Raw genomic sequence first — 27,692 nt, 5'->3', positions numbered from 1 at the left:
TTCTTCAGCATGTGCACATACCCTAAGGCAACATTCACACATCCATTTATTTATTTATTTTTTTGCAAGAATTAAAAATGACCATTTTTTTTTTTATTAGTGTGGTGGATCCATTTTTGACGCACGCAAAAAAAAAAAAAAAAAAAATAAATTCTAAAGTTTCTTTTTCATAACATAACATAACATAAGCGTTCATGGCACATGATTTGCAGCCGAGTGTTTCTCTGTGTTTTGTTTTTTTTTCCAGGGATTTATTCACTTGTATTTATTCACTAGTTGTACAAAAACTGCCCATAACCATAGACTATTATGGGTAGGGTTCACAATCAGCTGCACAGAACATCTATATAGGACAGTCAGTTGTGTGACTGAGGACTTTACACTTGTGATTATTTATCTACCATTTCATTCTTTATTTATGAGTGCAGAATAATATTTTCTCTTGTAACACTTGTATTGCTTTTTGATATAAACATAGTGGAAAAAAAAGACAAGAATTGTATAAGGACCTGGTAAGATATTGCTACAAGTGGTATCTGTAGACATTCCCTGCAGAATGGCCACTTCTCCCTCTGCAGACACTGCTGCCCTCAGTCACAGGTGCAGCCATCCCAGCAGCTCTTACCTTCTGGGGGACACCTGGGCACTGCCACCTGTGGCCCCAGCCTTGTTATTGCCGGCATGGTAAGCTGTGAGGACCACCCTCTGGTTGCTATTAGGCCTCCAGCTCATGGTGTGTCCAGCATAATCCCTCCAGCCTCTTGAATAGATAATGCTTGTTCCTGTCTTGCCTCCTGGCAACTCTACTCAGGCAACTCCTCCTCCCTCACATCACAGAAGGTAATGAACCAGGGAGGAGCCCATTCTGCTTCCTCATGCACAACAATGACTCAGATTCCTTCTGCCAGGCTTTGTCTCCTATCTGCCTCCAGCTGAGGAGGAGCACTGGACACCAGCACAATCAATGTGTCTTTTGTGCTCTGATAATAGCTTATTTCTGTGTGTTCAGTGTGGGTTTGTGGAGAATGGGTCTGCAATAAAGGGAGCTGAGGCATATCACACACACATCTGCAGCTTCACCTTCCTTAGTAAATGTGATTGCTCTATATACTTTATTCCCAGATTTTACTATAACAGCAAGGGATAAATTAGGAATAGGGCAGATCATAGGTCCGCATGCGCCATCTAGTGTCCAAACAGGAGAACATCAGCACCTTCAGCATTGAGACAGTTGTCAATCTCCCAGGTAAGAAGTTGCAGTTTCACAGCAGCTGGAATTTGACTATTTTCCCATCTGCGTAAGGATTTATTCTTTTTCACTATGGGACCAGAAGAACGAATAAGAACAGAAATGGTCCCTATTCTCCAGCTCAGAACTTGCCCTCTACTCTTCTTTAGCTGGTGGTTCTTTTTATCAGTATTCTGACATGATGCGTGAGCACTACCATGCGCGGGTGCTCAATACTCGAAACGAGCTGTCGGATGATCGGACAGGCTCGACTCATGTACTGAGTATAATGGAAGTCAATGGGGAAGTTTTCCTGGAAAAAATCTTGAGTTCCCCATTGACTTCCACTATACTCCGGCACCTGAGTTGCTCCCATCTGATGATCCGACCTGATCTTAACGAGTACTGGGCACCTGAGCATGGAAGTTCTCGCTCTTCACTACCCAACATGCACTGTCCACTCACTGCTCTGAGCTGAAAGCCTGCCTCTCTTATTCCTGTATGCCATTTGACACATAGGCCGGTTTCGGACGTCAGTGTTTCAGGTACGTGTGACATCCGTTTTTAACATGGATGTCACACGTACCCATGTTATTCTATGCTGTTATTCACACAGCCGTGTTTTCACATGGACCGTGTGACCTCTCATGACCCCGCACGCGCACACGCAGACATGTCCGTTTTTTCTCCGGCAGCACAGGGGTGTCACACGGACCGCACACTGATGAGATCCGTGTGACATCAGTGTGACATTTACTGGAGAAAACACATGTCTTTTAAATAAAAAGATTATCTATATTCACCAGAATCCAGTGATGCTGTCTGCGGCTCTGCTGCCTCCTGCTCCTGACCCCCGCTCATTATATTGATTGATTATTCACTGCACTTTGGAGCTGGAAGCCGGAGCATCACGGGGACAACACTGGGTACAGCACCGCCGAGGACAGGTGAGTATTCACAAAGCAAGCGGTGTGTGCTGTGACGTCCAGGAGGTCATCAGAGTTCCCAATGAACGCTGTAGCGCGGGTGTCGCAGGGGTGTCATCAGAGTTCAGTGAGACCTCCAATGACCTCCTGGACATCACTGCACACACACCGCTTGCTCACCTGTCCCCAGCAATGCTGTCCTCCGCGATGTTGTCCTTGTGTCCTTGGCGGTGCTGTACCCAGTGCGTGATGCTTCCAGCTCCTCAGTGTAGTCAATAATCAATGAATATAACGAGTTGGGGTAAGAAGCGGGAGGCAGCAGAGCTGAAGAAAACAGCGCTGGATACAAGTGAATATAGAATATCTTTTTATTTAAAAGACCTGTGTTTTCTCCGGTACGTGTCACACGTATGAAAACACAGATGTCTCACGCGTGACACATGCATGACACACGTATGACCATAACCATGCGTGTGGCTTATACCTGATTAAACACGGACGTCTGAAACCGGCCATAGGAGCACAGAATAAAATAATTTATACAGTGATTAGCATATTATTTGGCACATTATTATGATTAAATGAGAAGTTGCTTATGATCATTTAAGAGTTTTCCACCCTATTTTATTTTTCTATGAAAACCATGCCGCCTATTTTAAGAAAAATTCAGACAATCATAAGTGCCTTACAATCCTTTTTTCTACCTATATAACACTGCTTAGGTTCCTGCTGGTCTCATTGCTTTCCCTCCTGGGCTTGTGACCACTGCAGGCAATCACTGGGTGCAATGATGAATAACATGTCACTGCTGCAGCTAGTGGTTGCCTGCAGAGGTCACCTGTCCTTACAGTTAGTCTAAGTTCACCAATTGTATTTTCATTCCTAAGCCTCTCCGTGAAAAAAGAAGATTTATTAGCAATGCTCTTCAATATGGATGTTTTTTCACAAATCAATTATCTGGGTAAAAAAAGAATGGCAGCATGCACTAGTCTCTGTATTTAGGATGAGACTGCCTGTTTAAGTGTGCAAGAATAATCAGATCCTATATGGATCAGCAGTGTAGCAGTCAAGTTACTCATTGCATTTGTGAAGCCCCGCTCACCTTCAGGATGCCTCAGGGTCTTCACGGACTGGAACTCTTCCGGCGACAGGTAGGTCAGGTTAACTTCAATAGGAATCGTGACGCCACTCTCGGTAGAGAGTGAGGCTGGCCCTAGGGGCTCAGGTGTAAGTGTGTAGTACCACAGGTCGTAGAAAAACTCACACACAGGCAGCAATGTCTTTCAGGGTTTTTACTCACTTTTTGCTGGTAGAGTGAGACAACCCGGGCGATGCTATGATGAACCAGGTGGAACCAGGTATCCCTCAGGATGATATAGGGGTGACTGCTGACTCGCCTTCCTGCACCTTAGTTTCGGACCACACATGACTTGAAGTATATCGTGGGATGCGTCCAGGGAAGTCGCTACTGCCGTTCTCCCCTCTCTGACCCGTTTGCTGACAGCGTGGACCAAGGATAAGATGGCTGCAGGCTCGATCCTCCTTATGGGCCCCCTCGTTGCTGTTGATGCTGCGGGTTCTGTGTTGGTTGGCATGGAACCTCTAGTCCCTCTGCCTGCAGGATTTAGCAGACCACTAAATGGATGTCTGGCTCTAGGGGCCTGTCCCCCGTGTGTGCGTTCATTACCAGGACTCCTCGTACTCGACTCCTTACTGCTCTCCTTCTTCGGGTGTCTTTCAGTCTAACTTGGTGGTAATGCTCTCCCCCCCAGCAGCCACTGCACGTGCAGGGTCTGACAGTGTTCCGCTCTTCAGCCCTACACTTCAGACATGGTTGCTCCACTCCTTCTCCTCTGACTGCCACTGCACAACGCTCTTTCCAGCTTCACTACAGCACCACACTAACTGATATGCGAGGGTTCTGCCCCCTCCCTGGGTCTGTCCAGGGGTCCCCTCTAATGTGTGTGTGTGTGTGTGTTCCTGGTTACTTCGTGTCTGTGTGTCCACACCCTAGTCAGCCTTTGGGATTACCTGTTTTATACTCACTCAGCCTGAGTGCAGTACTCAGTGGTGCCTGACCAGGTCAGAGGCGCCACATTCCCCCTTAGTTATCATCAGCACGTCCTCGGGCTGCAAAGACAAAAGCATTTTTAAAACTTTTTTAAAATAACATCCCCACACAGGGGGTCTGGGTGGTATCTTCTCGGCACGGCACTTGTCGCACGGTCGACCTTTCGTAGGCCTGAACCGCGGCAGCCATCCCAGAGCACCCTTCCATCACCTGCTGGAGGATCCATGCTTGCAGCCGGTCACAGAACTGGGCGATCTCCCAGTCCCACCAGGCAGCAAAGCCTGGTTCTGGCTCTCTGCATCCAGACGCCATCCTCTCTGCGTTGTTGCTCACCAGGTTCTGGTCACGCTGCAGCCTGAGTTTCGTTTTCTGCACTTGACTAGAACATTCTCGGCGTTCAGGGCCAGATCCGCCCTAATCTTGACTGTGCACTCCGCCGGAGCGCTTCAGGAATTCTTTGATCGCCACACGTCTTCATGGGCGGTTACTTCTCTTTGCGCAGGCTGCTGTTGTTTCTTGGCGCGCTTTCTGCAGTGGCAATATGGCGGCGCTTCAAATTTTTCAATCGGACCGCCAGGGCACACGGTCACCTGTCTGAACAGGTCTAGCCCTTATCCTGTTCATGACACCAGAATTGTGAACCCCGCTCACCTTCAGGACGCCTTAGGGTCATCACGGACTGGAACTCGTCCGGCGACAGGTAGGTCAGGTTAACTTCAATAGGAATCGTGACGCCACTCAGGGTAATTGCGGCCAGGGGATGACCGCCACTGCAGTTTAGAGAGCGTCTGGGGCTGATGGTAAATGTAGTCTGATGTTGTGGCCTCCCGAGAGTGAGGCTGGCCCCAGAGGCTCGGGTGTAAGTGTGTAGTACCACAGGTCACAGAAGAACTCACACACAGGCAGTAATGTCTTTCAGGGTTTTTACTCACTTTTTGCTGGTAGAGTGTGGAACCAGGTATCCCTCAGGCTGATATAGGGGTGACTGCTGACTCGCCTTCCTGCACCTTAGTTTCGGATCACCCCTGACTTGAAGTATATCGTGGGATACCTCCAGGGAAGTCGCTACTGCCGTTCTCCCCTCTCTGACCCGTTTGCTGACAACGTGGACCAAGGATAAGATGGCTCCGGGCTCGATCCTCCTTATGGGCCCCCTCGTTGTGGTTGATGCTGCGGGTTCTGTGTTGGTTGGCGTGGAATCTCTAGTCCCACCGCCTGCAGGATTTAGCAGACCACTAAATGGATGTCTGACTCTAGGGGCCTTTCCCCCGTGTGTGTGTTCATTACCAGGAGTCCTCATACTCGACTCCATACTGCTCTCCTTCTTCGGGTGTCTTTCAGTCTGACTTGGTGGTAATTAGAGTTGAGCGCGGTTCACGGTTCGAGGTTCTCCAGTTCGCAATTCGAGTGATTTTGAGGGCTGTTCTAGATCGAACTAGAACTCAAGCTTTTTGCTAAAGCTCGATAGTTCTAGATACGTTCGAGAACAATTCTAGCAGCAAAAAGAGAAGCTAATTACTAGCTGGCTTTCCGCTGTAATAGTGTAAGTCACTCTGTGACTCACACTATTATGAAATTTCAGCGTATAGTGTGCGGGAACAGCGCATTCAGATCACTGCTGTTTGGATAATGGCGATGCCATTTTTTTTTTTTTTCCTTGTCTTCCTTCCCTAAGCGCGCGCGTGTAGTGGGGCGGGTCAGCATGTCAGCCAATCCCAGACACACACACAGCTAAGTGGACTTTTAGCCAGAGAAGCAACGGCATGTGTGATAGGATGTCCATGTCACATGTCCCTGCATTATAAAAACGAGTATCTGCCCGTCCGGACACCATTATCTCATCTGCGTCTGGGTGTCAGTCACCGCTGGCGTAGCTCCTGTCTCCGATACTGCTGTGTACGCTCTATACACAGCGCTATACAGAATAGGGATAGAAGTTTCTATTAGTCCTTTTAAGGGCTAATACCGGCAGCGTCAGAGCCATAGGTGACAGTCAGGGCCGTGAAAACAGATTTTAACAGCTACACAAGATGACAGCATCTGTGTAGCTAAGGTCAGGGATTTCCTCGCTGCATTTCCCCATTAGGAGGGATAGAAAGGGAGGCTTCCTTTCCTCTACCCAGACCCACAACCCTGCCACAGTACCCTCCTGCCCTTTGCACACTCAAACTCATTGTTTCTAAGCCATTATACTAGCAAACACTGAGTGAACTTAGTGGCATCCTAAAAGTGGCTGTTGGACTTCTATATAGTCCCACTAGTGCAAAGATATATGCAGCACGTCTGCCTGCATTGCACACTCAAACTCATTGTTACTAAGCCATTATACTAGCAAACACTGAGGAAACTTAGTGGCATCCTAAAAGTGGCTGTTGGACTTCTGTATTGTCCCACTAGTGCAAAGATATTTGCAGCACGTCTGCCTGCATTGCACACTCAAACTCATTGTTACTAAGCCATTATACTAGCAAACTATGCTGCCAGTTTAAGGGCCGTAGTTGCATTGTCAGGGATAATTATTGTTGTTTATTCTGCTTTTAATAAAGCTAGACCACCGCTGAAATCTACACCACCTCTCAATTTTTACTACCACATTTTAAGTGCACAATCTTGTTGCAATCAAAATGAGTGGCAAAATGACAGATGCTGGTGGAAAGGGGAAGAGGCGTGTTGGAAAAGGAAAAAAGGGTTTGTCCGTGGGGAAGGTGTCAAAGCTCCATTAACATCTGCTGAAGATAGACCATCTTCCAGCAAAAGTAAGATGTCTACTACTTACCGTGGACAATCCGATGTGCTCCCTTTTTTACGGACACGAACAACTGGAACAAAGGTAGATGATGGCCAAAAAAGGAAAATGCTTGAATGGATCTCAAGTGGTCCAACAAGTGCCCTCTCCGCCACCTCAACTACCGCATCCAAAAAACACCAGTCCTCTGAGTTGTCAGCCCAATCACACTTGCATTCTCCCAGCTCTGAAGTCTCCATCCGCCCTGCACAGTATGGTGGAACTGAGATGGCTGAGTCTGCAGAGCTGTTCAGTCACACTATAGCCTGGGAATCAGAAGTCTGCTCCCAAGCTACAGTGAGTACAGACCAGGAAATGGTCTGCAGTGATGCTCAGAACCTTTCTGACTCTGATTCAGGCCATGAGGACCAAGTTTCTGAGCATAATGTTGACCCTTTTTCACAAACTGTAACACCTGTTGTTATAGACAATGAGGAACATACTGATGACAATGAGACGCAGATACCAGATTGGGATGATAACTTAAATATTCGGTCAGGGCAAGAAGAGGCTTGGTCTGAGGGTGAGGGGAGTGCAAACACAACAATTGATGAGGAAGTTCTAGATCCCACCTACTGGCAACCCACAGTCAGGCACTCGAGGAGGTCAACAGAGGCGGTGGAGGAGGATGCAACCGATGACGAAGTTACCTTGCGCCTTCCTGGACAGAGTCGGAGCACTGGTAGCATGTCTACAACTGCATCCTCAGCCACCACTCTGCCTCTGAGCACTAGTCGGGGGGGCTCAGCAGGTCGCATGCCCTCTAAGCCTTGCCTAGCCTGGTCCTTTTTTGACATAGCAAAAGATCAGCCAAATTATGTGATCTGTAAAATTTGTCGTGATTCTGTTAGTAGAGGGCAAAACCTCAGCAGTTTGACAACTTCTTCCATGAATCGTCACATGAATAAATATCATATGTCCCAGTGGGAAGCTCACCGTGCTGCAATGCGGCCTAGCGGAGCGAAACATCCACCGCCTGCCCCTTCCAGTGTATCTGTGCGCTCTTCATCTTCTAGGACTGTGGGGACAGCTGTCACACCTGGTTTTCCACGCACAACTTCCACCACTAACCGCAACAGGCAGTTTGCTTGGTAGGTCGTCAGTTGGTTTGGAAGGGGAAACAAGTACGTGTGTACAGCTCTCTCATACATCGATAGCCCCAACGTTGGATGAAGGCAACATCATGTCTCCGACTGCACTTTCCTCACAAACCTGCATTTTTCCAGGGACACCCTACTCAACACCGTCTACACACAGCAGCCAGATCTCTGTCCCTCAGATGTGGACAAATAAAAGGCCATTTCCTGCGATCCATGACAAAGCTAAGAGGTTGACTTTATCCCTCTGTAAGCTCTTGGCTACCGAAATGCTGCCTTTCCGCCTGGTGGACACACAGGATTTTAGAGACCTTATGTCTGTCGCTGTGCCCCAGTACCAGATGCCCAGTCGCCACTACTTCTCTAAGAAAGGTGTGCCCGCGCTACACCAGCATGTTGCACACAACATCACCGCTTCCTTGAGAAACTCTGTGTGTCAACGGGTGCATTTCACCACCGATACTTGGACCAGTAAGCATGGACAGGGACGTTACATGTCGCTGACTGGGCACTGGGTAACTATGGTGATAGAGGGTGAAGAGTCTGCTGCACAAGTCTTGCCGTCCCCACGACTTGTGTGTCAATCCTCTGTCTGTCCAAGTTCCGCCAGTGCTTCTGCCTCCTCCACCTCATCTGGGTCCTCCACCTCCGCCCCAAGCCTGCCTGGTCAGGCCACCAGCGTTCTCACTGCGCAGAAGGAGTCACGCACCCCTCATTACTATGCTGGCAGCAGATCGCAACGGCATCAAGCGGTCTTTAGCTTGACATGTCTTGGAAATAAGAGTCACACAGCGGCTGAGTTGTGGGCAGCTCTGGAGACTGAGTTTAATAAATGGTTGTCTCCACTCAACTTGCAGCCTGGTAAGGCCGTGTGCGACAATGCTGAAAACCTGGGTGCGGCCCTTCGCCTGGGCAAGGTGACACACGTGCCTTGTATGGCTCACGTGTTGAACCTTGTTGTCCAGCAATTTTTAACACACTATCCCGGCCTAGATGGCCTTCTGACCAGGGCACGAAAACTGTCTGCTCACTTCCGCCGTTCAACCGCCGCAGCTGAGCGACTTGCATCGCTCCAGAAGTTTTTCGGCCTGCCGGTTCATTGCCTGAAATTCGATGTGCCGACACACTGGAATTCGACTCTCCACATGTTCCAGCGACTGTGGCAGCACCGCCGAGCCCTGGAGCAATACGTCATGACGTATAGCCTGGGCCAACGAGATGCAGAGGGGGGGCAGATCACCCTGATGGAGTGGTCTCAGATCAAGGACCTATGCACCCTTCTGCACAGTTTCGACATGGTGACGAATATGTTTAGCGCTGACAATGCCATTATCAGCATGACCATTCCAGTCATTTACATGCTGGAGCACACGCTAAACACTATTCGGAGTCAGGGGGTGGGACAACAGGAAGGGGAGGAACTACAGGAGGATTTATATGCGCAAGACACAACAACATCACCAAGGTCCAGACGTTCATCATCACCAACGCGGCAGGCATGGGACCATGGGGGACAGGGATCAACAAGGGCGCACGGTAGCAGGCGAAATGTTGAGGAAGGTGCAGGAGAACATGAAGAAATGGGGGACGAACTGTCCATGGACATGGAAGACTCAGCGGATGAGGGAGACCTTGGTCAAATTTCAGTTGAAAGAGGTTGGGGGGAAATGTCAGAGGAAGAAAGAACGGTTAGCACCTCTATGCCACAAACACAGCGTGGACTTGGTCCGCATGGCTGCGCAAGACACATGAGTGCCTTTTTGCTGCACCACCTCCAACATGACCCTCGTATTGTAAAAATTAGAAGTGATGATGACTACTGGCTTGCCACACTATTAGATCCCCAGTACAAGTCCAAATTTTGTGACATAATTCCAGCCATAGAAAGGGACGCACGTATGCAGGAGTATCAGCAGAAGCTGTTACTCGATCTTAGCTCGGCTTTTCCACCAAACAACCGTGCAGGTGCAAGGAGTGAATCTATCCAGTTGTAACTTGACAAACATGGAACCGTCTCGTCATCTTCAACAGTCTACTCGTACCAGTAGCACCGTATCTGGTGCTGGTAACAGCAATATTATTGAATCTTTTCATAATTTTTTTTAGACCCTCCTTTGCAAAGCCACCAGAGACAACAAGTCTGACACATAGTCAACGGCTGGAGAGGATTATACAGGAGTATCTCCAAATGAACATCGATGCCATGACTTTGCAAATGGAGCCTTGCTTATTTTGGGCTTCAAATCTTGAAAAATGGCCAGAGCTCTCCACTTACGCCTTGGAGATTTTGTCGTGTCCAGCTGCCAGCGTTGTCTCTGAACGTGTCTTCAGTGCTGCTGGGTGTGTGCTGACAGATAAGCGCACACGTCTGTCCAGTGACAATGTGGACAGACTAATGTTCATCAAAATGAACAAGTCATTGATCCACAAGGAATTTACTACCCCTGTGTCATCCTGGGGAGAGTAAATGCTTGTGGATTTGGAATGTGCTTGATGCAAATCAAAACCTCCTGTTTGCAACTAGGGCACAAGTGCTGCCACTGATGGGGTGTGTGTGTTGCCCAATTTTTGGAAAAAAAGGGAGACTCCGCTTGGAGTAGCCCTTGCTTGCTGTGTTTTTTAAAAGGAGCCAAGATGAACAAGTCATGGTTCAGCAAAGACTTAGCTAACTACCCCGGTGTCATCCTGGGGATGGTTAAGTATGGCGTATTTTTGAATGTGCTTGATGCAAATCTACCTCTGAAGTGTACAACTAGGGCACAAGTGCTGCCACTGATGGGGTGTCTGTGTGGCCCAATTTTTGGAAAAAAGGGAGACTCCGCTTGGAGTAACCCTTGCTTGCTGTGTTTTTTAAAAGGAGCCAAGATGAACAGAGCTGAGATCAGGAAAGACTTTGCTACCTACCCTGGTGTCCTCCTGGGGAAGGTTAAGTATGAGTATATGTCCTTGTCACTTTCCCATGTGTTTGTGTTGTGTTGTGAGTTGTTTGTCACCTTTTGGACACCTTTGAGGGTGTTTTCTAGGTGTTTTTATGTGTTTGTGATTGCCTGCCATTGTTTCCTATGCGGTTCGAGTTCGGTTCGTCGAACGTTCGCCGAACTGAACTCGAACGAGACCTCCGTTCGATGAACCGAACTCGAGCCGAACCACGGCTGGTTCGCTCATCTCTAGTGGTAATGCTCTCCCCCGCCAGCAGCCACTGCACGTGCAGGGTCTGACAGTGTTCCGCTCTTCAGCCCTACACTTCAGACATGGCTGCTCCACTCCTTCTCCTCTGACTGCCACTGCACAACTCTCTTCCAGCTTCACTACAGCACCACACTAAGTGAGATGGGAGGGCTCCGCCCCCTCCCTGAGTCTGCCCAGGGGTCCCCTCTAATGTGTGTGTGTTTGTTCCTGGTTACTTCATGTCTGTGTCCACACCATAGTCAGCCTTTGGGATTACCTGTTTTGTACTCATTCAGCCTGAGTGCAGTACTTAGTGGTGCCTGACCAGGTTAGGGGCGCCACACATTACTATTCTTTAACATAGTAAAATGTATTTGATCTTTTAGTAACTATTGATGTTTAAAAACAGATTAAAAAAAATCGTCTATTTTTCTGGATGAAAATAGGCCAATTTTTCTTCTATGCTCATGTACTTAACCTTAGAGTAGAATAAACAGATTCTCCTTTATTGGCATACAGACATGTGACAGCTAATAAATGGTTACCCATGCCTGCTGTGTCAGAAGCAGAAAATGCTGGAGGACAGGAGCTGAGGTTTATCAGCATTAACCCTACAATGTGATCTCTTCCCCTAAACTTGTGGAGTTGTTCTGTTGATCTAATACATATTAGGAGACTGCTGCTCATATTCTCGGATACGACCTCTATACGTCACATTTTAAAATGTTTAATGTTTTTAAGCAATAACCAAGGCCCCTTTCACATGACAGTATTTTGGACTAGCCAAAGACAGGTGTGTATCCACAATATGAAAAAGGTGAACACCTATCAATTATATCTAGTTTATACTTCTTTTTTTATTATACTGAGCAGTTTATATTTCATTTATGGTTTTGTCTCATAAATACAGTTGTAAAATACTGACCAAAATGCTGTCACGTAAGAGTGACCTTTAGAAAAGCCTTTCCTTCTTTCTAGTGATGAGCAGACCCGTGGAAGTTCGATTCCGTGGGTTCAGCCGGACTTCAGATAAAGTTCGATTTGGAATCCGGACTGGACCTGAACACCAATCGAAGTCACTGATTGGGTAGTTCTGGTCTCCACCCACATGCAGCCAGCCATTAACAGAAAACTTCTTGGGGCCGGTGGGCAGAGTTTTCCCATTTATTTGCACACTACCTCCGATCTTGCTGTTGTTATCCCCAGTGTGAGCCGTTCAAACACTGCAAGTGTACCCGAGTACAGCGATGCTCATATAGGTGGTTTGCATATGTGAAGCATCCAAACTCCAAACCCAAACTGTTCTTTTTGTAAAGTCTGTGTATGATCCAAACACCGAAGGGCCCAGATTCATTAAGACTGGAGTTTTGCATACGGTGGGAGAAGGAGCGCCAAATTCTTAGTATGCATCCTTTAATGGGTTTTATGTATCATTCAGCTGCCAGAAATGTACTTTAGGGTCTGGAGTTAAGGCCGCTTTACACACTGCGATATTGATACCGATATCGCTAGTGTGCGTTCCCGCCCCCATCTGTTGTGCGACACGGGCAAATTGCTGCCCGTGTCGCACAACATCGCCCGGACCCGTCACACGTACTTACCTGCCTAGCAACGTCGCTGTGACCGGCGAACCGCCTCCTTTCTAAGGGGGCGGTCCGTGCGGCGTCACAGCGATGTCACTAAGCGACCGCCCAATAGAAGCGGAGGGGCGGAGATGAGCGGGACGTAACATCCCGCCCACCTCTTTCCTTCCGCATTGTGGCCGGGAGGCAGGTAAGGAGAGGTTCCTCGTTCCTGCGGCGTCACACACAGCGATGTGTGACGCCGCAGGAGCGACGAACTACTTCGTACCTGCAGCTCCAACGATAATTGAGAATGTACCCCCATGTCACCGATGAGCGATTTTGCACGTTTTTGCGACGATGCAAAATCGCTCATTGGTGTCACACGCTACTGCATTGCTAATGCGACCGGATGTGCGTCACAAATTTCGTGACCCCAACGACTTCGCATTAGCGATATCGTAGCGTGTAAAGCCCCCTTAACACTTCTTTTATAATTGATGCCACTTTTGGAGTAAAAAAAAATTGAATATACCAGCCATGCTCTATCATGCCCACCATGGCTAAGCTGTGTCTAATTTCTAAAAAATTGGCAGAATTGGACAGGATTTTTGCAATATTTCAAGTAGATTAATGTCAGAATTCTGACTAAAAGTGGTCAATCGAGCTTGAGAGTCTTTTATTGCGCAAAAGTAGTTAAACAAAAATGGCATACAAAGAGCCTAATGAATCAGTCACACAGTTCAGATTTTGGAGGCTGAAATGCCCCCCTGACTTTGATCACATAGTGCAGTTTCTACAGTTTTGGAGTTTACTAACCCAATATGTCATTCAAAATGGGAGAATCATTAGTATTTTACTTTTATGTATTTTGTATATTGTACATCTTTTTGCCATCAGTTTTATACAGAGGTACATAAAGATATTATTGTTATAGATTCAGTAAAAGAAAAAAAATCATGTCTGGCACTATATGCTCTGTCATTGGGACAAGGGCGAACATACCACAAGTGCAGCCAGTTAAGATGCGCCATTGTCCAGACATGGAAGGGGCTAGCCAACAATCTCAGCTGTATGTGCGTCATCGGCCACACATTCAGCTGAATTATTCTGCTGCGCATGGAACACGCCGACTCCGTGAGCTGCAATTGCAACACTGGCCAATCATAGGTAGGTAACTGATGGCGTTGCCATGGCTGCGGCACATGACAATGACTTCATGAGCTGTAGTCTCTGGCACACCAATGTCAGCTGTCGATTCCTGCACTGGCTGTAGAAGATGATGCTACCCGGCATGGAAGCGGAGGAAGATGATAAAAATATATAATTTTTTTAATATGTAGAACAAAAACAAGGAACATTATCCCAGAATGGGGCACATTATACCAGGAAGGGGACTAGAATGGGGCACTTCATACCAGGAAGGGGACTAGAATGGGGCACTTTGTACCAGGAAGGGGACCAGGATGGGGCACTTTATACCAGGAAGGGGAGCAGGATGGTGTACATACTGTATATACTAGGAAGAGGACTATAATGGATCACATTATATCAAGAAGGGGACATTATATCAAGAAGGGGACCAGGATGGGGCATATTATACTTGGAAAGGGACCAGGATGGAGCACAATATACCAATAAGACGACCGGGATGCAGCAAATTATACACTGAAGGGGACAAGCATGTGGCAAATTATTACTGGAAACTGCCCAGAGTGTGGGACATTATGCCAGAAAGGAGATAAGGATTAGGCACATTATACCAAGAAGGTCACCAAGATGGAGCACATTATGTCTTGAAGGAGCACAAGATTAGGCACATTATATTATGAAGAGGCCAAAATGGGGGGCATTTTCCTATGTAGGGGACCAGGATGGGACACATTATTACTGATAATAGCCTGGAATGGGGGACATTATACCAAAAAGGGGACCAGTAGTACCAGTATTAGGCACAATATACTAAGAAGGGGACCAAAATGGAACACATTATACTTTGAAGGGGCCCAGAATGGAGGGCAATTTTTTATGAAGGAGACCAGGATGGAGCACATTATACTAGAAAAAGGACCAGAATGAAAACATTATAATGTGAAGAGGACTAGAACTTAGGATGTTATTCCATGAAAGGGGCCAGGATGGGGCCCATTGTCCCAGGAAGGGGCCCATTGTCCCAGGAAGGGGACCAGGATGGTGCACATTATACCAGGAAGGGGACCAGGATGAGGCACATTATCTTAGGAAAGGGATCAGGTTGAGGCACATATCCCACGAAGGGGACCATGATGGGGCACATTGTCCCAGCAAAGAGACTAGGATGGGGCGCATTATCCCAGAAAGGGGCCCAGTAGGGGGCACATTATTACTGGAAAGAGCTCAGAATGGGGAAGATTATACCAGGAAAGAGCTTGTAATGGTGGACATTATGCCAGGAATAGGCTCAAAATGGGGAACATTATGATAGGATGGGGCCCACGTTTGCAGACATTATCCCAGTAATGGGCGTAGTATGAGGGTTTTTATTACTGGAAGGAGCCCAGGATGGAGGACTTTATACCAGGAAGGGGCCAGGATGGGGGACATTATTATATGGGGGGCAAACACATGGATCTTTATATGTTCTAGAATGTGGCAATAGCCCATATATCTGACCAAGATGTAGGTGGAGGTCCAGGTCCAAATTTTGCTAATTATCTTATAAGAGTTTCTCCCATCCCTACCCCCTATTTCATATTAAGACAATGATAACATCTTCTCCTAACCCCTAATTCATAATGATGCTATCGGAAACTTATAATGAATGTGTGTGGGGGCAGGGGATAGAGGACAGGGATTAAGGCTGCATGCACACGTTCAGGATTTACAACAGAAGACTCTACTGTAAATAGTGCCCTGCATTGAAATCCCGCGGGTGTCAGCAAGTTTGCTGGCCAATCAAGCACAGTGATACTGTGGTTATTCAACCAAGTATTGGTACTTTTGGCAGTGTGGACAGGTGCCAAGACCTGCTGATAAATGACATTTCCATCTTCAAAAAGCTTGTTGGCAGAGGGAAGCATCAATTGCTGTAAAATTTCCTGATAGACGGCTGCATTGACTTTAGTCTTGATAAAACACAGTGGATCTACACCAGCAGATGACATGGTTCCCCAAACCATCATTGATTGTGGAAACTTCACACTAGACCTCAAGCAGCTTGGATTGTGGCCTATCCACTCTTCCTCCAGACTCTGGAACCTTGATTTCCAAATGAAATGCAGAATTTACTTTCATCTGAAAACAACACCTTGGACCACTGAGCAACAGTCCAGTTCTTTTTCTCCTTGGCCAGGTAAGACTCTTCTGGTGTTGTCTATTGGTCATGAGTGACTTGACACAAGGAACGCGATAGTTGTAGCCCATATTCTGGATACATCTGTGTCTGGTGGCTCTTGAAGCACTGACTTCAGCAGCAGTCAACACCTTGTAAATCTCAATATTTATTAAATTAATATTAAAATCCCAACCAGGTGTACAGCTTAGTGAATATTTTTCTAAAAGTGCACAGTAAAGGAGGAAGATGATGCTGACGCTGTGCAAGTCACTCCCTCCTGTGCCCTACCTGTCAGCAGGTCTTGACATCAGCACTGTGCACTTTATTGTATCACTATGGTACTTTATTAGGCACTGCAGTTTTTTCGGCAGGGATAGGTAAGGTAAGTCTACGGTGAGCGGGGGTGCCATTATGCAATATAGGTTGCCAACCTCCGCTAGCCTACTGAACAAAACTAAGGGACCATTTTAAATGCATTGGAAGTCTTTGCAGGTGTTGGTAATTATTCTAATTTTCTGAGATCATGACTTTTGGGTTGTCATAAGCTGTAAGCCATAATCCTCAACATTAACAGAAATAAACACTTGAAATAGATCACTCTGTAATGACTCTATATAATATACAGTATGTGTTTCCCTTTTTGTATTGAATTACTGAAATAAATTAACTTTTTGAGGATATTCTAATTTATTGAGATGCACTTGTATATGATATCTACGAACTTGTACTGACCTGGGGAATCATATTGGCAGGTCAGTTTTACTATATAGTGAACATGGTAAATATAAAACCTGAAAAACAATCGTGGAATACACTTTTTCTTTTCCACCGCAATTCACCGCACTTGGAATTTGTTTCCCGTTTCCTAGTATAATCTGTGGCAGAATGAATGGTGTCATTCAATAGTACAACTCATCCAGCAAAAAACAAGGCCTCATTTGGCTATATTGAAGGAAAAATAAAAAAGTTAGGGCTCTTGGAAGAAGTGGAGAAAAAAACGAAAAAATCACCCGGGGTTGAAGGGGTTAGAAATATAAATTTGAAAATTGTGAAGTGCATTTTCTTCAGGCTCCCCTGAATCAATACTTTGTAGAGTGACTATGACAGTGTGTGGGCAGAATAAAAAAGCATCTCACAATTTGCAGATTCATATTTTTTAATAATATTTAGAAACCTTGTATCATTTGCTTCACCTGTCAAAAATACTTGCTGCAAAGTGCTAGTATATCACAGAATACTCCCAATTGTGTAGCCTACTGAACCAGTCTAAGGTACCATTTTAAACGCTTAGGAAGCCTTTGCAAGTGTTTTGTGGTCATTATTCTAATTTTCTGAGATAACTTTTGAGTTTTCATTGGCTGTAAGCCATAATCATCAACATTGTCAGAAATTAACACTTGCAATAGATCACTCTGTGTGTAATGACTGTATATAATATACGCATTTCCTTTTTTCTATTGAATTAGTGAAATAAATTAACTTTTTCATGATATTCTAATTTATTGAGATGTACTTGTGTGTGTGTATGTATGTATATATATATATATATATATATATATATATATATATATATACTGCACTCACATTTGAGTTTTGAGTCCCATGCTCACAGATAGAGCCATAGCAAGGTATATATAAAGACTTTCCAGTAAGACCTGAATCACACTTACAGATTTTGATGCAGTTTTTCCTATGCAAATATATACACTGTCATTATTGTACAAGTTTAGAAGGGAATAAAATAAGCTGCATGTGTAAGTACAGCAGTAGCTGGTAAACAGCAATCTCATGCAGCATGAATATCATAGCAGTACAAGCTCTTTAATTCTACTATTTGTATTCGGATTACTACTTAGCAGGGCTAGTGCTGCTCGGTATAGTGTTTACTTTGTAATTACATATTGTGCAGCTGGTAAACCTAGGTAAATGGAATATTTCAGAAAAGGATCAAACCAACCTTTGCAAACAAACTTAAATAGAACATTTTCCTAGTAGAAAAGTATCGTTTCCCTCTCCTGTAAGATAACTCTAGTAATAAACCCCTAATAAAAGCCAGATTACATTTAAACACATGTTTTATTGCTATTTATACAATAGATTTGCATACTAATATCATGTTATTCATAGTTTGGCACCAGACTGCTTATATACACAAGTATATTTATCCTGGGATTATTGTATTGACCGATTCTCAAGCTGAACCTGAATGGGGGATTTGATCATCTCAGCATAGGTGGTAAACAAGGGCAATACAGATGTAGGTTCACATGACTGTCCCTTTCATCTGAATGTGGTTTGAAGTAATTCACGTAGATGCTGCAGAAACAGAACATTCAAATATATGTAACAAATTTTTAGTCACATATCTGCAGTAAATTTCCCAAGTGTAAGCTCACCATGAAATGTTAGTGTCATATGGGAACTACTGTGTTTCCCCAAAAATAAGCCCTACCTGGAAAATAAGCCCTAGTCACTGTTCAATAATGGAGTGTCCATGCAGCTACAAAAGTTAAAGAATACTGCAGGACACTTCATTAAAGAAAGTAGAGACCCCCAAACAAGAGAAAAAAGAAGACAGACCCCCAATCATACTTAGCAGACGCCGAACGGGAGAACCTGCAGTGGAACGCATACAGGTCTTGCAGTGGAATGGACATCTACACACATCAGATTGCACATTCACGCACATCAGATCACACACCAACACACATCAGAATGCACTCCCCCCCACATCAGATCGCACACACTCCCACATCAGATCACACAATCACACATCAGACCACACACACATTCACACATCAGATCGCACACACACTCTCACCACATTTAATGATAGCGATTGCTTCTGGTTGGCAGGGGAACCTGGAAAGCAGTGCACTGGAGTGTGAGGACCTGCAGTGAAACACATGGAGGACCTGTGGTGGAACGCAATCTGATTGTGTGAGTATGCTGGCTGGAAGCAGCAGAGGACCACTGTGGAGAATACCTGCTGGGAGCGCCTGCCAAAGATCTCAGGAGGACCTGGGAGCGACACAGATGTCCAGTAAGTATAATCTCCTTGGAAGGAGGGTCTACTTTTTGGGGGGTAAACTTACTCCCAACCCGTGTTTTCCCGAGAATAAGCCTAATCTCGTAAATAAGCCCTAATGCATTTTTCAGAGCCAAAAATAATATAAAACAGTGTCTTATTTTTGGGGAAACACGGTAGGAGCAGGAGCACTTAGACTGGCCCTCAGATGAGGGACCCTAAGTTGTGTCTTATGAGAGGTACACCAGATGGCATCGAGGTCTGGACCGCCAGCATAGCCCTGACTCCTGAGTAGCCCTGGTCTAACACCCTCTCTCCCGCACCCGCAGCGAGGGCTGAGATAGGAGTAATGAATCCCCAAATACCGATAGACAGGAGAAAACCAATACTCAAACTCACTGCAAGAACAAACAGGGGTAGAGACAATACGTGTTTAGGGAGAAATAAAGCACAAACAACTAAAATATTGGTAACGCAAACCAAATAGCATATAACAGTTCACCAACAACTGAATCACCACCACAAAGGCCGGTATCGCTGGAGCAAGTTAGAGCTATATTCGGCATGAGGGATCGGGTTCCACCATCCTAAAAAGGGAGGAGATGAATATAATAGGTCTTCAGCAACCTGTGACCCCAGCAAAAATTCACAAGCCAGCAAGAATTAACTCCTGCTAGACCAATCACCAGTAAGCACAAAACCGGTCAATGCCCAGCTCTGACAGAGTAATGCGGGCTTCACATGGTACGATCTATCGTGCAATTGCACGAGCGATCGTACCCGCCCCCGTCGTTTGTGCGTCACGGGCAGATCGCTGCCCGTGTCACACAAAGTCGTTAAACCGGCGTCACACGCACTTACCTGAAGGGGGAGGGATGTTCGGCGTCACAGCGACGTCACACAGCCGCCGGGCCAATAGAAGCGGAGGGGCGGAGATGAGCGGGATGTAAACATCCCGCCCACTTCCTTCCTTCCGCATAGCTGGCGGGTGCCGTGGGATGCAGGTAAGCTCTGTTCATCGTTCCCGGGGTGTCACACGGAGCAACGTGTGCTGCCCTGTGAACGACGGACAACCTGTGCAAATAAGATTAAACAATTTTTTAAAAATGAGCGACGAGTACACGATCCACAATTTATAACCGATTTGGAGTCACACGTAGCTGTCACACGAGATAACATCGTGAACGATGCTGGATGTGCGTCACGAAAACCGTGACCCCGACGACACATCACACGATAGATCGTCTCGTGTGACGCCCGCATAACTCAATAGCCCCAGGTGTCGAGTCTGAAGACACCAAGACACGTGATGATATTAGAGCAGAACAGCGCATGACAGTTAGTAAGCTTGACACTTTGGATGCCATAAGGTCCACAGGTAATGTTCGTATGTTGATAAAGTTTGTTGAAAGCCAATCAAAAAGCTTATTACATTTGTATGTTGCCTATTCACTGATCTGAACAATTTTTCTTTTTTTAAGAATCTTGTCGGCTAAAAATGATAGGCTGAAAGTGGTAGTCTCATCAGTATTCTGCACCGGTGTTTCTCCTGCCTTTATCATATTGGGCCTGCTGCATGCTGCTACTGCATTTGCTGTTTGACCCTTGTTGACTAATGACTGTTTCTTGTGAGATTTTTTTACTTCTTTTGTAGGATGCAGCCAGACCCTTTGGGGTGTCGGTCCTGTGGGATGCACTTATATAATTCTGAGCAGCCCACCTGATCTAATAGTATGGGCATCATCAATAGGCTGTAAGCCAGACACTGTGCATCACATGTACCTGTGTAACAGGTGCCCTATGCAAACTTAATTTGTGTGCATGTTTTATACCAGCAACCACCCCCTCCATGAAATGGTAGGCTGTGAGTGGTAGACTCCTCACTATTCTGCACCTTTGTTGCCCCTGCCTTTATCATAGTGGGTCTGCTGCATCCTGCTAGTGCATTTGCTATTTGACCCTTGTTGGCTAATGGCTGTAACTGGTAAGGTTTTTTTACTTCATTTAAGGCACTTTCTGTTTAAGGGAGGTGCCTGGCCAACGAGTTATAACCATTGCTAGTTTTCAGGTCCCATAGGCTGCTGCCACTGCTATTATTATACTACCACTCTCTACTGTTATTGTGCTTTATGCTGCTGATGATTCATGTCTATGTTTCAGTGCACTACAAGTCTGTTACTACTGCTATTGCTGCAAGATCCATGTCAGCTGTTCGTACATCATCTACTTCCGCTGCTGAAAGTATCTATGCCAGCCGCTGCTGCTGCATCTATCCTTCCATTTATCCAACCATCCGTCCCAGCCAAAACCACAACTCCACCTGCTGCTGCTACTCCTATCTTCAGTGACTGTCTATGCCCATCCTCCTGGGGTCAGCCATTGCAGTATCAGTCTTCCCAAATGGCACCTTATCTCAAACTTTCGGGCAACCCCCTTACCACTAGAGGTCAAGCCCCTTTGGGTTTTCTGTGTTCTGTAGCCTAGTGTGTCCTCTAATCCCTTGCTTATCTTGTGAGCACAAGGGTCTACTTACACGTAGCGACGCACCAGCAATCCGACCAGCAATCCGACCTGGCAAGGATCACTGGAACGTCGCTACATGTTCGCTGGTGAGCTTTCAATCAGGCAGATCTCCACAGCGATCAGAGATCAGCCACCAGCCACCAGCGACCCTTGTAATGACAGTTCCCTGCTGGCTACCGGAGGAATCTTCTGTAACACCAGGCCTCGGCGCTCGCGGTGAAGGCTAGGCTGCACTCTGGAGCTCAGGTGAGAGCTCCAGAGTGCAATGCAGGTAACTGAATCCAGGCCTGGCATTACTGGAGACTCCTCCAGTAGCCAGTCCGACTCTGGGCGCTCGTTGGTCTCCCGCCGTCAAACACGCCGATGCGTGCTGCACAGCGGGAGACCAACGAGCAAAAAATGGTCCTGATCAGCGAGCTCGCAGCAAGGGCCCGCTCACTGCTGCTTTTGCACACAGCGATATCGCTAGCGAGGTCGCTGATACATCACAAAACCTGCGATCTCGCTGTGTGTGACGGGAGCTTAACACAAATTGTTTGTGCAACTAAAGGCCCCGTTACACGCAACGACATCGCTGATGAGATATCACTGGGGTCACGGAATTTGTTACACACATCCGGCCTCGTTAGCGACGTCATTGCGTGTGACACTTACGAGCGACCTCTAACGATCCCAAATATTGTTGCTCGTTCTGGACGCAGGTTGTTCGTCGTTCCTGAGGCAGCACACATCGCTACGTGTGACACCCCGGGAACAACGAACAACAGCATTCCTGCATCCTCTGGCAACGAGGTGGGAGTGACGTTCATGCGGCTGCTCTCCGCCCCTCCGCTTCTATTGGTGGCCTGCTGTGTGATGTCGCTGTGACGCCGCGCAAGCCGCCCTCTTAAAAAAAAGGTTGTTCGCCAGCCACAGTCACGTCGTTAGGAAGGTAAGTTCATGTGACGCGGACCTGCGATATTGTTTGCCAAGGGCAGTGATTTGCCCGTGACGCACGCACAACGGGGGCGGGTGCGATCGCTAGCGACATCTCTAGCAATGTCGCAGCGTGTAAAGCGGACTTTAGAGTTGCACATAAACTTTCCTCCTCTTGCATTTTCACACCAGTTAAGGCAGATATGACAAAATGCATGGAGCTGGGGAGGAGCCATGGCAGGATTGTGAGTGTGTTTACCCAGCTGTCTAATTCAGGAAAATCTTGTTTTGTACACCAAAAATGTTACTCTAGTAGCTAACTGTATGTATTTGGCACATTGTACTCCAGTGAGCTCTTCATGTAGACTGACATGCACAATGTCAGTCTTAATGAATTGCGCAGTTTCAAACCTCTTCTAATCTAAGGGGTACTTAGCATGCTGTGACATTGCTACTGCGATATCGTCGAGGTCAAATCGAAAGTGACGCACATCCGGTGCCGGTAACGATGTTGCAACGTGTAAAGCCTCGATGCGCCGATAAACGATCGCAAAAGCGTCGAAAATTGGTGATCTGTGTAGCGTCGGTCATTTTCATAATGTCGCACCAATAGGAGATACGATGTTGTTCCTCATTCCTGCGGCAGCACACATCGCTGTGTGTGAAGCCGCAAAAGCGAGGAACATCTTCTTACCTGCCTCCACCGGCTATGCGGAAGGAAGGAGGTGGGCGGGATGTTTACGTCCCGCTCATCTCCGCCCCTCCACTTCTATTGGCCACCTGCCGTGTGACGTCGCTGTGACACAGCGCGGCCCACCCCCTTAGGAAGGAGGCGGGTCGCCGGCCAGAGCGACGTCGCAGGGCAGGTAAGTGCGTGTGAAGCTGCCATAGCGATAATGTTCGCTACGGCAGCTATCACAAGATATCGCATGTGCAACGGGGACAGGTACTATCATGCTCGGCATCGCTAGCATCGGCTAACAATGTCGCAGCGTGCAAAGTACCCCTTAGTTGGCTTCCAGCCAGCATATCTGTGCTTTAGGATGTGTCACGAATGAATACTCACTTGTCTAATAGTTCTGCACAGTGTAAATGATTGAATGCTCTTATAAGAACACTAATATCTGCAAAACATACAAATTGGTGAAACCATAATCCATACATACTTTACCTAAAGCCCTCAGTTTACAAGATACAGTAAGTAAAGTGTTCACAACAAAGAATCTGATCCGAAACCTAAAATAGAGAAACCAGATAAGGGGTCATCGTAAGTGTTTTATAGGCATGTTATGAAATAAATAGAATACATGGACTATATAATGTGCAGTCAGTGTACGATTAGAGGGGGCTACATCCTAAGGGGTACTTTCCACGTTGCGACATTGCTAGCATCGGCTAACGATGCCGAGCGCGATAGTACTCGCCCCCGTCGCACATGCGATATTTTGTGATAGCTGCCGTAACGAACATTATCACTGCGGCAGCTTCTCACGCACTTACCTGCCCTGCGACGTCGCTCTGGCTGGCAACCCACCTCCTTCCTAAGGGGGCGGGTCGTGCGGCATCACAGTGACATCACACGACAGGCGGCTAATAGAAGCGGAGGGGCGGAGATGAGCGGGACGTAAACATCCTGCCCACCTCCTTCCTTCTGCATAGCCGGTGGAGGCAGGTAAGAAGATGTTCCTTGTTCCTGCGGCTTCACACACAGCGATGTATGCTGCTGCAGAAACGAGGAACAACATCGTATCTCCTATTGGTGCGACATTATGAAAATGACCGACGCTACACAGATCACCGATTTTTGACGCTTTTGCGATCGTTTATCGGCGCATCTAGGCTTTACACGTTGCGACGTCGTTACTGGCGCCGGATTTGTGTCACCTTCAATTTGACCCCGACGATAATGCAGTAGCGATGTCGCAGCGTGCAAAGTACCCCTAATTGTCTTGCTATGATTGATGTCTTTAAAAATATTTTGTATTAATTGTATAACATTTAGTATGCAATCCTAACTCCACAAGTGTATGATAAGAGTTTACAATGGAAACTGCTTGGAAATGTCAACTAGCGTGGTCCAATATACAATCTGTATACTTATTCTGCCATCTAGTGGCTGAAATGCAATTTTTTTTATTCTCAGCAGTCATTGAAATTTCTTTCAAAAAGTCCTAGCTTTACTCCATAAGTGGCAAAACATTATGTTATTGAAGCCTCATCTACTATTGATTTTCTGCAAAATTTGAAAGTACAGTTTCCATTTAAAGTCTTTGATGTATGTAGACGAATAAGGTCAATTAACTTAAGGTCAATTAAAAAACAAATTTTATTACACGTTTTACGTTGTATTTTTAAACATATGTCCAAAGGGATATTGGAAATGCAAGCAATATTATACAACTGTACATGTGCAAGTTTGATGTTAAAATAAAGTGTTCAAAAACGTAGTAATTTTAGTGACATATGAAAGAATATGCTAGACTCTGAGTGAGGAGTTAAATATAGATATAAACTGTTTTTTTCTTTAATGTGAAGAATGCATCTACATTTGTTGAGAGCGAAAAAGTTGTGGAAAAAAAGAGGAGAATAAAAAGGTGGAGCAATAGACCTCATATGCTCTTATAATGGTGTCGCACCCAGGGAAGGGGGTACTCGGTCCTGGGCGATAAAAAATGGGAATGTCACTCTGGTGGCTATTGCCCGATTCCGTGCGCTGGGGCTTCTTTTGTAAAAGGGGGTATTTAAAGGGGTGAATAGAGTTAATGTCATGTGACACCACCTGCGGGTTGCGGTTAAGGATAGAGAACCGCCACTGCTAAATATGGGTACTCACAGAGCTGGTGGTGATTGCAGCAATGGTGTTAGGCCCTCCGCAGGTAGGGCTGTGCCTGGGAGATGATGAGGGATAATAATGGAGACCACACCAGGTTGTCTTTAACAGTCTCTCTCTACTCACTTGGACCCAGGAGTTGATGGTTCAGGTCCCTTGGAGTATCAGTGCCAATGTAGTGACCCAAGTTGCTCTGTCCCCGGCACTCTCTGTTGGTTGGGTCCCCGTAGCGTGGAGCGTTTGGGGCCCGACTCTCCCTTTTGGGGCACAGTCACCTTCTCCGTACGGCGGGCAGTGCAGACCCTGTGGGGAGGTAAGTGTCTGAACCCCGATCCTAGTTTACTGCTGATACCCCCGAATTATTTGGTTCGATGAAGTCCATGAAAGTGTCCTCACCGGGCAGGTATTTATCAAGCCATGTAGAACTGGCGCCTGATCTAGGGCCTTGTGCCCCGTGCGTGCTCCGGTCCCAGCAGTATCTCCGGTACCCGAACTGGAGACCTCTCTCCTGTGCCTCCGGGGACACCGCTACACGGACCCAGCTCAGGCACATTTGCACACTTCCTGTGTGTCACACTTTTCTCTACTCTCTACTGACTGCTGACCCCTCCCACTAGGCTGGCTAATCCCAGGGACTCGTTCCTTTCCATGGCGACCATCCCCTTACATGGTTAACCTTCTATGCCCGGTATGGAGTGGAGAACTAGGATTTTGGTTGTGCTTTGATGGTATAGGCACTGGTACTCCAAGTCCCAGGGGGTAGGTCCTGCATCCCGAAGACGATGCAGTTCCTTGTAGTGCTCTGAGTGGCTCAGGTGAGCTACAATGGCCCATTGGTGGGTATGAAGTAGTGACTCCACAAATGTTTTAGGCAAGTGTGGAAAAATGCTGTAAAGAAAGAATACTTTCCAAAGTAGAAGTGTTACTAGTTAATTTTTATCAATTAACACAATGCAAAATGAGGGAACAAAAGAGAAATCTAAAGCAAATCAATATTTGGAGTGACCACCTTTGCCTTCAAAACTGCATCAATTCTTGTAGGTATACTAGCAAGCAGCTTTAGAAGGAACTTAGTAGGGAGGAGTTCCAAACATCTTGGAGAACCGACCACAGATCTTCTATGGATGTAGGCTTGTGCCAACCATTTTGTCTCTTCATGTTATTCCAAAAAGACTCAGTAATGCTGAGATCAGAGCTCTGTGAGGGCCATATTGTTACTTCTAAGACTTACCATGAATATAAGTCCTAATGACATTGGCTGAATGTTTGGGGTCTTTGTTCTGCTGAGGAATTCATTTGGATTACATTAGATGCCTCCATAGTCATAGTAGAATTCTATAAGTTATAATCTAGGGCCATCAGTTTCTCCAGTCACATGATGTTGTTTAAATATTCAACAAATTTGGGTTTGCTGTAGAGGGCAAAGACTGAAACTGAGATATGTTGGTTAAGGCATGTTCACCAAATATGTACTGTAGGTAGAATTCAATCTAAAATCTGCATCTCCAACAGACATCAGGTATGGAAGGAAAAATTCTAACTGTAAACATCTATACTATAATAATAAAAAAAATGGTTCTTTATTAGGGATGAGCGGATACCATATTGGCCAATCCGATGGCTATCCGCCGGATAGATCGCCAATATCCGAGTATCCACGGATATCCGACGCCCAATGTAAGTCTATGGGAAACTCAAATAATTTCATGTTGGACTTGTCGGTGACCTGTGGTGACTGAGGAAGAGGCTGAAATGGATGGGAAAAGGCAGAAACAGTATGGGCACAGCCTGTAGAAGGTGCCTGACTGCATTTCTGCCTCCTCCCGATTCATCCAAGATGACAGGATGCACACTAATGCGCCGCCCGCATTCACCCTCTTCTTCTGATTTATGTCGCATGTGCCATGACAGAAAACTACTCCCCGGGTCCAGCTAAGTCCCCCCTATAACCTCCTCCCCCGGTGTCTCCCGGTGTTCCCCCGCTGTTTTTACCTTTTTGCAGCGCTGATCCCCCACATCCCTCCTCCTTCACAATGAACGCTGGGCGCATGCGCAGAGCGCGGCTGTCAGACTCAGCTCAGCTTTCTGGGTTCAGTGTGAGCTGTGGAGCTGTGCTGGCTGCACAGACTCTGCTGCTGTGACCCGGGGAGGGTAGGTGCGGAGTTTTTGCACCCACACTCCTCACATGGAGGGTCTGCACTCCTAGAAAATGGGGGACATGTTCCCTGAGCATGCCCCCCATATTT

At 46.5% G+C, this 27,692-nt stretch overlaps 1 protein-coding gene across 2 annotated transcripts in view; it reads right to left on the bottom strand.

Annotated features, from left to right (window-relative positions):
• ARHGAP18 (Rho GTPase activating protein 18) overlaps positions 1–27,692 on the bottom strand; it is a 211,916-nt gene that overhangs the window by 169,782 nt on the left and 14,442 nt on the right. Inside the window, exon 1 of one of the 2 annotated variants that reach the window (XM_075339901.1) lies at positions 626–1,007. The exons of the other annotated variant lie outside the window; for it this stretch is intronic. Coding sequence (XP_075196016.1) covers positions 626–732 — 107 coding nt within the window. The 5' untranslated portion in view covers positions 733–1,007. Of the gene's footprint in view, positions 1–625; positions 1,008–27,692 lie in introns of those variants that run through there. 2 annotated transcript variants of the gene reach the window in all.

Source organism: Anomaloglossus baeobatrachus, chromosome 3 (genome assembly GCF_048569485.1).
Source record: "Anomaloglossus baeobatrachus isolate aAnoBae1 chromosome 3, aAnoBae1.hap1, whole genome shotgun sequence".
Classification (NCBI taxonomy): Eukaryota; Metazoa; Chordata; class Amphibia; order Anura; family Aromobatidae; genus Anomaloglossus; species Anomaloglossus baeobatrachus.
Note: the sequence above shows the minus strand (reverse complement) of the source record. Positions and strands in the feature narration are given on the sequence as shown.